This window comes from Punica granatum, chromosome 4, assembly GCF_007655135.1.
Source record: "Punica granatum isolate Tunisia-2019 chromosome 4, ASM765513v2, whole genome shotgun sequence".
NCBI lineage: Eukaryota > Viridiplantae > Streptophyta > Magnoliopsida > Myrtales > Lythraceae > Punica > Punica granatum.
Genome location: NC_045130.1, coordinates 1,707,500 through 1,720,932, shown reverse-complemented (window position 1 = coordinate 1,720,932; position 13,433 = coordinate 1,707,500). Strand labels below are relative to the sequence as shown.

Sequence of the window (13,433 nt, the reverse complement as noted above, 5' to 3'; positions counted from 1 at the left end):
TCTTTGCGTCTTTTTTAGGATCAGGGAGCGACAGAGTGGAAGTTCACGGGAAGGAGTGGGTTCGGGGATTTTGAGAACCAGAAGCTCCTCCGCAATGGAGTGGATATTCACGGCAGCTTACGGGAGGATGGCCGTGAGTTTCATCGCGAAGCTCCTCTGTCCTCAGCTTCAGTATGATTCGATTAATTTGATGGGGCCAGGGGGTTCTTCCTGGGAGCTCAGTCGAATTGCTTCTCTAGATCGAGGGCCCTACGACTGATTTCGAAGTCCCTAACTAACCAAATCAAATCGAACCCATAAATCACATTTTCCTTCCTCCTCCTTTTTTAGATCAATGGGGATGGGAGCTTTGGGGATTGGCGTCAATGGCAGGGTTGATGCTAGTGCTGGCAATATTTCACACGACACGATAACACGACACGGAATTAAACGAGTTTGGATTGGACATTTTTTATAATCGGTCTAAATGGGTCCAACCTGTTTAAACACGATTAATAAGCGTGTCTTATCGGGTTGAACCCGTGTAATCCGATTATACACGATTAAACATGTTTAATCGTGTTATTATAATCGTGTAACCCGTTAACTCGTTTATGTAGTTGGATTTATCAAAATATCCTCATGTAATCATAACATCCTAAGTCCCTAACCTAATTTTTTTTCATTTCTTTCACCCAATCCAACACATGTCGTATTAACGTGTAAACATATCGTGGTAACGTGTTCGGATAAACGAGTTAATCGGATAAATATGTTGTGTTAATGTATCCAGGTAACTGAGTTGATCGGATAAACAAGTTGTGTTAACGTGTCTTGATAACGTTTATAATCGTGTCGTATATACGTGTACCTATTATGGCACGTTTCGATAAACGGGTTTAAACGTGTCTAAACGGATTGACACGGATATAAACGTGTCGTGTATGGGTTTCCAAAACCTAATCCGTTTAATAATCGTGTCGTGTACGGGTTATGATTTCGATGATACGAACTCGTTTAGACACGACACGTATAAACACAACACGACACGAATTGCCACCCTTAGTTGATGCGAAGTAGAGGATGGCAACGAAAGGAAGAGAGGGGAGAGAGCAATGAAAATATTAAAAAAATAATAATAAAATTTAAAAAGGGAGCATGGGCTGCCGCCTAGGGTCTAGGACTGTCACGCTGCAATCCATAGTTGGCTGCTTGGGCTTCTCTGGGCAGAGGCGCTGGCGGCTTCCCTCCAGTCGCGCTTGTCTCTGACGCGCGTGTCTTCCCTTGCCACTTGGCAAGGGGGGATGGGGTGGGGTAGACGCCCATTGGAGGGAGCTTGATTTTTCTTCTCAATTTTCTTTTCTTTACTCATTTTCAGTAATGATCATCTAAAAAATATTTATATTATATACCATTTATTTGTACAAAAAAATAGAGATACCACCCAAAAAATGAGAAGAAAAAAAAAATGTCTTCTTCTAAAGAGATGTATCTCATAATATTTGTAACAATTAGGCATGTCAAAAAGTACCGGTCCAAGCGGATCATTGAACTGTAATTACTTCAAACAACAGTCAAGTATACTTTGTGATCGCTCAAATAGAATTTAGAAAAAATGCCACGATACATTTTATTGTTTAAAAAAAATTATGAAATTATGCGGATTTAAATGATTGGTAGATTCGTATGATTTCCGATAACTCCGAATTTGAAAACAGTTGGGCTCATCCTCGGTATGGCGATGACGTGCTCCATAATTACAGTGCTAATGGAAATCCTTAAGTAGAATAAATACAGAAATTCTACAAAGCAAATTAAGAGCCGTCTGCTTTTGGATTGTACGGATAATTGTAAATGAATAAAGAGCTTAAAAGTAACTTATATAAATATGCCCAGAATAACTCCTTGAAAATTTAATGGGAAAGTAATAATAAAGGGATAAAAGAGGAAATTCTCAATATAATAAAGCAAAGGGAGAACCAGATTTTTACCATGCAGTCGAAGTTCGATATTAATTAAGGATTTCTAATAATATATATTTATAGGAAAAATTTTAGATGATCCTACCTCAAAATGATGTGGTGAGTAAAAGCTAATAAATTTTTTTAATAAAGAATAATTATGTCAATTATCCGAGTGATTAGCACGAAATCTCTAATTTCATGCAATTTGATTGATGCTTTCTCGCACCACGTGACGAGGTAAGATCACTTAATAACTTTTCATATTTGTAGGTAGATTTGATTTATTGAAACTGCATCTGTAAAGCTTTAACATCTGAGATCTTAACTTCATCTTAAAGGAAAGTATCGTGATACAGCAAAGATTGTGAAATTTTTATACTGGGTGCATTTTCTTGCACTTTTATTGGAGGCACCAGTACAAGGATGTCGTTTTCTTTGCTTCTGGTCCATTGGAAGGAGATAGAGAATACTGCCCGATCTTCTTCGGATGAGATAAACATGGACCATAAGTTTAATGCCTTTCCATCAACATGACTTTTTAAAGTCGAGACCAAGTTGGATTCTGTCTAGCACTAGAAGTTCGCTGGTAAGTACATGAATATCAATTATTCTGTCCCGACTTATATATTTCTGGGCCTCGTAATTTATCAGACTTCCCTGGGTAAACGCTAATCGTAAAAGTCGTAAATCATTATCAAACCTCTGCTTTTATACTTTTCCTAGTCCTTTCTTTCTTACCTTGTAAAGATCATTTTCTCGATTTTATTTTAGCAATTAAGTTTTTCTTTCCTTTTTCCTTTTTCTTAAAAAAAAAGAAAAAAAAAAGGGAGAACGAAGCCGGCAAACCCGCAAGCCGGCGGCCCAGAGCCGATACGGAGTGAAGCTGCGCGAGGGTGTCTGGGGACAAATAATTGGGGTTGCCCCTCGAGGCCCCCGGGACGTGCATTCCCAACGCGCACTCTAGTAGCACGGATGAATGATCGGTAAGGTAATTGCTTGAGGTGTCATTCACGCGCATTGATTTGCGCTGTCGGAGGAGAAACGGGGAACGGGGGAAAGGGAAGAGGGCAATGAACAGAAAAGGTTAAGAAAGGGACACACGCACCCAATAGTTGGAATCGCATGGGGAAAGAGATTTTTCATCAAACAAGAGGAAGAGGATGATGAATAATAAGTAAGTGACGGTGAGGGGCCCGCACTCGTGGGAAGGACCAAAGAAGAGACGGAGGCAAAGATCAAAAATATAAAGGTCGTCTGTCTGGTTCCAATCATCACCATTCCCTCCGTTGATTTGATGGTTGTCGACATTTCTTTCCCTATTTATTATTATTGTTAGGATCCCTCTAACATGATAAGAAGTTGGTCCACTGAATTTCCAAGTGAAGATAGGGAAATAGGATTAAACGACCCAGGAATCTCAGGAGTCGAAACCATACGTTTTTGCGAGCTTCAACGTCTTCCCTGGGCAACATGCTCAAGTCTGCATTTCGTTCCAACCATAGGAAACCTAAACCGTTAATAGGGTTAATACATTTGGTACTTTCAGTTAAATGTTCGACGCTTTAATCCAAGTATTTATAATCTTTAATTTTAGTACTTATTATTAGTAAAAGTATTTATTATACTTTCAATTTAAATATTTAGTATTTCAAATTAAGAATTTAATATTCTATACAGTCATCACAAATAACAAAAGTATTAAACATTTGGATTGAAGTATTAAATACGTAAATAATTCCTTAGAGACTTCTCCTCCATCCATGCATCATTCCAGAAATTCACTGGGGATCCATTGCCAATAACCCACTTAGATCCTTTATCCCAAGCCTGCAAGCCAGCTCTCAAAGCCTTCCAGTTGGCAGATCCTTTCCATAAGTGTCCTTATTCGGTAAACTAAGACCAATCCTTACTCGTGCATCGACCTAATTCTAACAGGAAGCGTTTCTAATTAATGTCTTTTGAGCTCTTTCATTGCCCTTAATGTCCGTACATTACATATAGTGCTTAGTTTGTCAACTTCAATAGATATTGGTTTTATGACGTTATCCTTGTTTTTTTTCATTTGCTGGGTAAAAATGAAAACAAATTTGAAAATGAGAAATTTTTGTGCCAATGGAGATGGAAGTAATTAAGGGTGACAAACTAACAATTCTTTGGGGCTGCTTCTTCGGTGTGAATTTTTATATTTCTCAATATCGTATAAAACCAATATGAGTGCTTAGATCCCCCTCTATTTAATATGGATCGTCCACCGTACTTTTTTTTTTTTTAAAGTATTTTCATTCTTTACTTTCCTATTTTCCTCCCACTAACTTTCAACAATGATACCAAAATCCAATGACTTGTATGTGTTCGCATCAATGTATATCGAAACATCAAATGGTATCATTCCATTGCAAAAGATATAATCCATAATGTCACTTGAAAAGGTTTTCCTCGATCATAACAAGAATGATTTAGAATAAAAAGAGAAGAGGAAGCACGAAAACTATCAAAGTATGCCACCGAGAAGAAACTTTAATGAGAAAGAATCAGCATTGCAAGTTTAGAGTAAAAATTCACCCGTTTCATTTTCTTGAGACTAATGTAACCATTTTTTTTTTCACACTATAACATTAAACTGATCCATCAAATCTGCCAGTTCATCTTCGTCAAGAGTACTCGCAAGAGCCCGAGAGGAGTAACAAAAGCTCACGTGCCCGTGGGACATGCATTTCCTTCGTCCTTCTACTAGTCATCATCTTCTTAGGTAATTCTCTCCGATATATAATATATCTCATATATTCAATTATATATATTTGGTTCTTCAATTTATCGTACGTACGTAGCTGAATGAAAAAATATATATATATATATATATATATGTATACATGTTAATCGGGGGCAATAAGTGCTATAATTATAAAGGGATGTCCCCATCTTAGGCTTCCTATCACTATACCGGGTGAGTACAAGCCATGCAAGGACCGCTGCTTAGGCGTGGGATGGATTATGGCTATTGCAACCTAGATGCTAAGCGTGTTGCTGCGATGAGAATTAATAAACTAATTCTTAGCTCAGATAAATCTTATATGTGTGGTACAAAAATCCTCAATGACATTTTACATGATAAAGTGACTCGATCGTGATTTTTCAGGGATATTTTTGAAATTTTAAAACTTATAAAAATGAACGATTCAGATTTGATTAAAGAGATTTAAGGTTCAATATTAGTTATGCATTAAAATCCAAAATATACACAGTAAAATTTGGGTTCTCTTTGGTCCATATTGGGCACGTTATTCTCCCCCTTTGACTATTAAGGAAGCATTAATTCAAGGGCTAACAAACTGACTCATAATTTCCATTAATTTTCCGTACTTATCTTTATTGACCTAATCAGCACCGCATTGTCAATATGGAAAAACAGTTTTCCAGATAATTATTGATTGTATTGTCAAAATAAGTTGGACAATCCTTACGGAAATCGCTATCAAAATTTAATAGCTTGACAGAACTCGAACGATCTAACTCAAAACTTCTCGGTACGACTTATCAATTTAGTGCCAAAATTGTTGGCTTCATTTCCGGAGTATCTAATAATACTGTCAAAATAAGTCAGAATACATGCTCTATCATAATTTAACATCTTGACATATAACTCGGATCAAGCTTATCAGCTAGAAGAAAATTAACCTCGTAAAATTCGGCAAGGATACTATTACATTTACAGGATATTAATTCTTTTTTGGTAACAGGAATTATAATAATTCTATGCTTTTTTTTTTCTTGTGGTCACTCTATCATCGTGGGAAAAAAAAACAAGAAGAATAATAGATTTTTTTTATATACATTACTATGTTTTTATTTTCATTTCATAATGATGGTGTGAACGTCACGATGGGACAGATTTTGGTCCCTTTTAGTGGCCTCAAAAGTCTGGTCAAGAAACTGAAATGCGGTAATTGATCGTACGGACGATTTGCAGCTCTTTAGTCTGGTAAAAAAATTAAAGGGGGTATGTAATAGATGCCGGAATTAAGATTTTATTTATTCATTTGATTTTTAAATAAGTACGAGATTTTATTTGGGGGAAATGTATTAATTATTTTTGCTATTGTTATAAGTTTTAAGTTGAAATTTCGTTTGATTTCCCAAGTGGTGCAAATTACGTTATAGTATTTATGTATATGTCAGAAAGGAGAAAATAAATCGGGGAGTTTCCATAGTCCAATTTTTTTTTTCCTGGTCATGCAATGGTCAGTCAACAAATAAATTAAAAGCTGACTCTGCCTCCCCGCCAGTTCCCATGAACAAGGGGCGAAAATGAGACTAGGGAAAAAAAAGAAAAAAAGAAACGAGATGTACAATTTTTCTTCTTCAAATTGAATTAATATATATATATATATATATATATGTATTTTCAGTGATTACAATATGATCACTAGTGTACGAGAAATACTAGTGAAGAGAATTGGATTTATAATCTTTGAATAATGAAGAGAGTGAATCAGTGATTACAATATGTTATATCCTTTCGATAATGAGAATAACTCTTTGAAAAAAAAAATCGGGAGAATAACTCAATTATTCAAAAAAAAAGAAGATAGAATAACTCAAAATAACGTGGCGAATTTGTAATACTGAAAAAGGAAAATAGATGAACCACGATAAGGAATAGAGTTGGACGATGTCAAATCGTTGTTGAAACGAGAATTATTCACAGCTAATGGATCGGAAATAATTCGCGATTTCATTTGGAAAAAGGGAGAAGATGAATGAAATATGAGGGGGGAGGAGGAAGAAGAAGAGGGTGGGGTGGGGTGGGGGCCGAGGGAGAGGACAAAGGAAACATGGAGCAAAGGTATCATAATGTGGAGGCAAATGCATATGATTGACCATATAATATAGCTGAAGTTGATTGAGATTCCCTTTCTTTCTTTCTCTCTCGTCCTCATCACACTGACACCAATAGCAATGATCCATATTCATTATTCATATGTGAATATATGAAAAGCCATTTTTACATACTTAGCCCCCACTCCCACCCTCTTCCCTTCCCTTCCCTTCCCTGCCAAGTCCCATTTTTTTTCTCTCTCCATCCTTATTATTTATATAACCCAACCCCCACTTTCTCCCTTTCCCTCATTCATCATTTCATCATTTCATCAACCCATCTCCTCTCTCTCTACACTTTCTCTCTCCAAGCCATTTTCTCTCCCTCTCTCTCTAGAACCAGAGCAGAGCAGAGCAGAGCCTTATCAACAACAGCATCCAACAGCCGTCCGGTTGATCCTTCAAACGTAATACTTTCCTCCTCAGACTAACGATGGTAGACAAGGATGACTTGGGGCTGTCTCTGAGCCTGAGCTTCCACCAGAGCAGCTGCTGCAGCCACCAGCAGCAGCAGCAGCAGCAGCAGCCTCCACCTCTGCAGCTCAATCTCATGCCCTCCCTGGTCCTTTCCTCCACTCCTTCTCCTTCGGGCTTCGCCTCCTTAGGTACGCTACGACGCCGCCACCACCACTCTCTCTCTCTCTCTCTCGCGGACGTCCGGCCGATGAGAATCATCTTGATCCGGATCTGCGTCTTCTTCAAAACCAATTTCCCGAAGAGCGAGCTGTTCCAAAAGTGAACCATTTCTTTTCTGTTCTTTTTTTTAAAAAAAAATTAATTAATTTCTTTTCTTTCCTTTCCCCTTCTCCTTTTTGACTAAAAAACAAATTATTTTCCCACTGCTTTTCGGAGCCCAATATGAACTTTTTGTTAAAATTTCATTTTCCCCGGACTTTCTCCGTTTTCAGATCGATTCTTGGCTCCGTGTTCTCTCATATGTTATACCTTAAAGTTTGTTAATTTCTGACCACTTTGTCCTCCAACGAAAAGAAATTGTTCTTCTTTTCTTCTGGATAAGTGATTTTCACCGATATATTTAATGTGCAGAGACTGAAAATAATTTCCCCTTTTTCTCTTAGCAGATCGGAGCTCCGGCGAGGCCAGGTCGTTCCTCCGGGGGATCGACGTGAACAGGCTGCCTTCGACAGAGGACTGCGAGGAGGAAGCAGGGGTGTCCTCTCCCAACAGCACCATCTCGACGGTCTCCGGTAAAAGGAGCGAGAGGGAGACCAACGCCGAGGATCTGATCGCGGAGAATGAGAGGGCCTCCTCGCGGGGCATCAGCGACGAGGAGGACGGCGACACCTCAAGGAAGAAGCTGAGGCTGTCCAAGGACCAGTCGGCTATCCTCGAGGAGAGCTTCAAAGAGCACAACACTCTCAACCCGGTGAGTATCATGTCTGTCTGAGTTTGTTGAGGGATTGTAGTTCATGTTAGTTAGTTAGGGGCCGTTTGGTTGCAGCTAAAAAAATATGATGGGATAATGAAGCGATAAATATCGCAGAGGGGTATTTTGGTAATATTAGTCTAACGCGTTCCGGTTTTGTGCCCCTGCAGAAGCAGAAGCTCGCGTTGGCCAAGCAGCTCGGGCTGCGGCCCAGGCAGGTGGAGGTCTGGTTCCAGAACAGACGGGCAAGGTTAGATCCCTCATTCCACCACTCCTTTGAGGACATATTCGGTATCGTGTTTATGTCCATCACTGACTGTCTTTCGATCTTTTCTCTTTGCCACAGGACCAAGTTGAAGCAGACCGAGGTCGACTGCGAGTTCCTCAAGAGGTGCTGCGAGAACCTAACCGAGGAGAACCGGCGGCTGCAGAAGGAAGTGCAGGAGCTGAGGGCGCTGAAGCTCTCCCCTCAGTTCTACATGCACATGACCCCGCCAACCACCCTCACCATGTGCCCCTCGTGCGAGCGGGTTGCAGTCCCCCCCGGAGCGTCCGACCCGAGGTCGATTTCCGTCGTCCCAGCGCATCCAAGGCCCGTTCCAGTCAACCCTTGGGCCGTCCCAGCTGCACCCCATGCTCCATTCAATGTCCTCCGCCCCAGGTCGTGATAAGCCGATCCCGGGAGGGCGAGTTGGTCCTTGCACTGTCATTCATCCTCATCTTAGGGAAGACTATGTATGGAAAACGAATGTGTACTTTACAAGGATAAGGGTCGAAGACAATGGTTGTTAGGGAGAAACATGATTTTGGTGGGTCTTTTAATTTCTTAATCAATATATAGGAGGACCTTATAGTTAGAGTTAGGGGCAAATTATTGCTATTAATTGCTCTCGATGCAAAATCTTAGGCCTTATTAATCCATCCATTGACTAATCTTTCTATGCTCTTTGTTCGTGTAATTGAACCCTGAATCACAATATGATCGACTCATCATACGGTTATTTTGAAACAACACATGCATCAATGTATATCTTTTTAATATATATGCTCACATAATAAATAATTAAATAAATAAAATGTATCATCAAATATAATTGGTATCGTACCATTTGGGGTATCGGTAATGAGATATCTTGTATGAGTGGGTCCAATAATTGGTTAATAATTGCAGGGAACGGAGATTTTTTATGTTTTATTTTTTTTTCATTATAAGTAAGACTCATTAATCTAATAGAAATTTTAAATATCTAATAAAGGGATACGAATAATCCCACTGAATATCAAACTTGAAACTCCTAATCACCTCTAATCACCAGATAAAAGATGCATCGTTTTGCTATTCCCTTCCTTAATGATTTGGCCTTTTCTTTATGTTGTTTTTAGGAGGCAAGCGTGCGGATTTTGAGGGGAGGAAACCAAAAATCTTCTATGTGAATTTCTTTTTTGTCGATGCCTTGTCCAGTCCCACTGTTGTCGGTGGAAGAGGCAGAGAGCAGTCAAAATTATGTGCCTGTTGATCATGATGAGAAGACCAAATTAAAAAGGGGGAAAAAAATCTTTGATTAATTGCGTCGAATCACAGATTTTGGCTGATCATCCTTGTCCTCTTCTTTTACGTACATGGTCTTCCAGGACATAAAAGAAGATAAGAGTTGTGCGTTTAACGGGGCGCAGTTGCTTTGGTCACATCATATTGAACAAGAAAGCAAGGATGGGAAATTTTTTTTCGTGAAATCACGATAATTTTGATTAGATATGTCGAGATGAGATTAATTCTCATTCGAGCACCGTCTTGTCCGACAAATTAGGATTCTTCACCGTACGTAAAGTCATCTCATTTTGTCAATGACACCACAAATCAAAATTCGTTCAACATGAAGGAGCACCCCTTTGAACAGGAATAATCAAAGATGTTCTCTTGAAAGTTCATGCTAGGTTTGGTTCTGATACATGATTCATGTTTATGATTTAATCTAGCCAGTTGCCTGACCTTGTTAGGATAAACTCACAATATTTAAGAGCTCATGAATGTACCCCTTCTCGAGTTTGGAACACGAGTATACTATTTGTTCAGAGATTAGACCGAGTGTCAAGTAGATCGAGACGGTTCTGGCCGTGCATAATTAAAGATGATGACTGGATGTTTCAAGGGCTGAACACCAAGGTCAGGTGTCCAGAAATATGATAAAAATGGACTTCAGAAGAGAAGTTGCATTTCAATATGGAATTTGGGCTGATAGTATATTCTGGAGAGAATGGGCCTGCCATGGTAGTTGCTGCAATCTCAAGTTACCCATGCACCGTATATTGTGTCCATCCCATCCCACTAGGTTCCTTACCTTCTATACCATGACCACCATGGCCGCTGGTCCGATTGAGAACCATGTGATGAAGCCCAGGAATGGTCGAGTGTTTTGGAGCCGATACACTCGGATAAAAAATTTCAATCTCTGCCTTGCCGAGATCTAAACTTTTCCTTCAAACTGTCATTTTGGCAGGGCAATGTTTTCAACCATGCAATCGGTTTCTCCGGCAACCTGTTTCATCCGTGACTGGATTATTTGATCCACATTATTCGACTGTGAGGCGGGAACAATAGAAGAAAAGGTGCTTCCAAATGAAGGGAAATCTGGGGTTCCCAGTAACGGACTGCATTAAGTTGGGCTGTAATGGACCACCGCTCAGACATCTGATCCATTTGAAGCGGAGAGGCAGGTTTTGCTGCCACTGTAATCCGGTAAGATAGAAAGAATCGCGGGATTAAGGACATCTGGGCAAGGCTGCCACAGGGGGAAAAATTCGAAGCCTGGATAAGGTTTGCGACTGGTGGGAAGGAGCCTAAAAGGATGTTTAAACTTGACGGCTTGATTACAAACTGGTGAGCGACTGCGACAAACAGGAATGCATATGAAAACGCCCTGAAAAATTAAGATCAGATTGGATGAAGTTTGCGAGAAAACCTCTCATTGAGATGTGGTTCATGCAACGAAGCAGAAGAGAGTAGACATCACTTGTCCTTCAATATGAGACGTTTGAGATCATGAGCTGATCTACAAGAATTTTCGAGCTATCCCTTTGACAGGAAAGCGACTTTGATTCTCGCCATCAATCGTTCATACCCGAGAAGACAATAGACAATCTTACATGCCACTTTATTGTGCCACCAGCAGGCATATGCTGAAATTATGTATCGAATTGGGCCAAAGAAACTCCGAATACAAGGAAACACCTGCTAATTATATCGATTCATATATCCCGCACCCTATGTTTGAACAATCTGTCGTACTTCCCAAAGAAATCGGAAGGCCGTGATAAGAAATCGAAAAACCTGAATTGATTTGAATGTTCAGTACAAACCCAAGACCTGCTAGCTTTACCTTGAAAGGCTCCGACTAATCTCTGCACTCGATCTCTTGATTGAGTCAATCCTCTGAAGTCGTATCTGCTCCCTAAACTTAGCTATGAACTCATCAGCCTTCTTATCAACGTCGCGGCCTCCATCGCCGACACTATCAATCAAACCAACTTCATCATTCTTCAAAGTTCCTACCTCGGCTTCCTCATCATTCTCGCTCAGAGGGGATTCCTCATCTGACTCTGAGGTGACATCCTCCACAAAACCATCCTTTTCTTCCTCCGAGAATTCCAAAGAGCTCGGCTTTGGAACCATACCAATCCTTCTTCGGGCATTCTGCGGCAAAGTTTCATCAGCATCCTGGGCACCATATATTTCCAGTCCTTCTGATTTTTGAGCTCGGAGCGTTCTGACAGACTTCCCCACATCAGGAAGAGGAGTGCTTCTCGGTTTCTTCTCGATCCCAGAATAGACCTGAGTAGCCTCCTTTGGCTCAGTTGAGGAGCTTCTCCTAAAATCCTTATCAGATGTGACCCCATTGAGATGATAACCCGAACTCAAACTCGGTTTCATCAATGATGACTTGAAAGCCATAGGAGGTGGCGGCGGAGGAGGTGGAGGAGAAGACTTCTGGAAGCTCTTCTTCCTGACAAAATCTTCCGCGATCTTTGCCTGCGATTCAGATGTTAGAGACGATTTCCTCGACGAAAAGGAAATCTTAGAACCAGAATTGGGCCGAGATGATGCTGAAATCTGCGGTTTAGACGCCTCAGGCTTGGCCCGAAAATATTCGAAATCCTCTATCGAACTGAAAGGAGACACCGGATTGAACACTTCTTCATTCACTTCCATCCTTCCTGACCTCGACCTCCACGGAATCGGAGAAGGCAGAACAGCAGCTTCCTTGTCCTCCGCCAAGTCCTCTGATCCTCTGAGCTTTTGCGAACTTTTCATCCGGTTAGTCACGTGGTTCGAACCCGAGAACCTCTTCGAGCTGGCATCGGAACTAGACCTGCAAAGGGAACTTTTACTAGATACACCACGAAGTTCGTCAATGGGTTCCTTCTCATCATCTAAAACCCGAGATTTCAGGCTCCGGACGGGCAAAAGCAGAGGCCTTTCACCAATCCTAGAGCTGCTACCGACACTGTTAACTCTCTGCTGATCAATTACAGAGGGCTCTTGTTCCTTAGCCAAAACCACCACAGGGTCATTTGGATAGTACTGACTGCTCCAAGTTTCGAGCTTCCCGACCTCATCGCCAGAGCCCGACTGAGTCTCTGGCTCATCGTCGAAGACAGAGGGCACCTGTAGCAACCTAGAAACACAGGACTGTGCGCTGTCAAACTTGGACGGCGGCGGGTTCGCTTCTTTCTCTGTTTCTTCCTGGTTCCTGCTGCTGAAGAGCCCGTAAGACACGGCAATGCCGACTAATACGAGGTGGAGAAGCTCCCAACTTCTGTTGGGCACGGTCTGGTTGATGAACTCAGGGGCTTGGGAAGGGAACAGAGGGATGATCACAAGGAATATCAAGGCAAGGGAGGCTTTGTACAGGAAGTTGGCGGAGTACTTACTTGACCTCGCCCGGATGCCGTCCTGCTTCGGAGGGTGGGGCTCTGCTTCCGCCATTGGAGAGGGGGGAAGAGAAACCAGAGGAGATCTGGGTTCGGGTTTTATCCAGCCAGGGAACAAGAGGAGGTAAGAATATTGGGGAAGGAAGAGACTTCGAGGTTAAGGAAAAGTGGAGGAGGAAAGAAAGGAAGAAAAGCAGAGGGAATGGAATGGATGAGAAAAAGATTTGGGGAGATGTGCTAAGTGACGGATCAAAGACGGTTACAAGCTTATCAAACATTAATCAGTTCAGTTGTTTCGA

At 40.9% G+C, this 13,433-nt stretch overlaps 2 protein-coding genes across 4 annotated transcripts; one reads left to right on the top strand and one right to left on the bottom strand.

The window, feature by feature from the left end:
• Positions 1–6,990: 6,990 nt before the first annotated feature.
• On the top strand, positions 6,991–9,214 carry LOC116206390 (homeobox-leucine zipper protein HAT4-like). Of its 2 annotated transcripts, none has more exons than XM_031539251.1 (4): positions 6,991–7,423; positions 7,898–8,205; positions 8,376–8,455; positions 8,552–9,214. In XM_031539251.1, exons 1-4 carry the CDS (start codon positions 7,252–7,254, stop codon positions 8,871–8,873), a joined length of 882 nt encoding a protein of 293 aa, XP_031395111.1. In that variant the 5' UTR covers positions 6,991–7,251; the 3' UTR covers positions 8,874–9,214. The 2 variants fall into 2 exon arrangements, with proteins under 2 accessions (XP_031395111.1, XP_031395112.1); XM_031539252.1 differs by having other exon boundaries at positions 6,994–7,423; positions 7,901–8,205.
• A 1,972-nt stretch (positions 9,215–11,186) lies between these two features.
• Positions 11,187–13,433, bottom strand: LOC116205475 (serine/arginine repetitive matrix protein 1). 2 transcript variants are annotated; one of them, XM_031538097.1, is made up of 2 exons: positions 13,135–13,433; positions 11,187–13,053 (listed from the first exon to the last, which is right to left on the bottom strand). In XM_031538097.1, the coding sequence occupies exons 1-2, from the start codon at positions 13,187–13,189 to the stop codon at positions 11,579–11,581; spliced, it is 1,530 nt and encodes a 509-aa protein (XP_031393957.1). In that variant the 5' UTR covers positions 13,190–13,433; the 3' UTR covers positions 11,187–11,578. The 2 variants fall into 2 exon arrangements, with proteins under 2 accessions (XP_031393957.1, XP_031393956.1); XM_031538096.1 differs by having other exon boundaries at positions 11,187–13,432.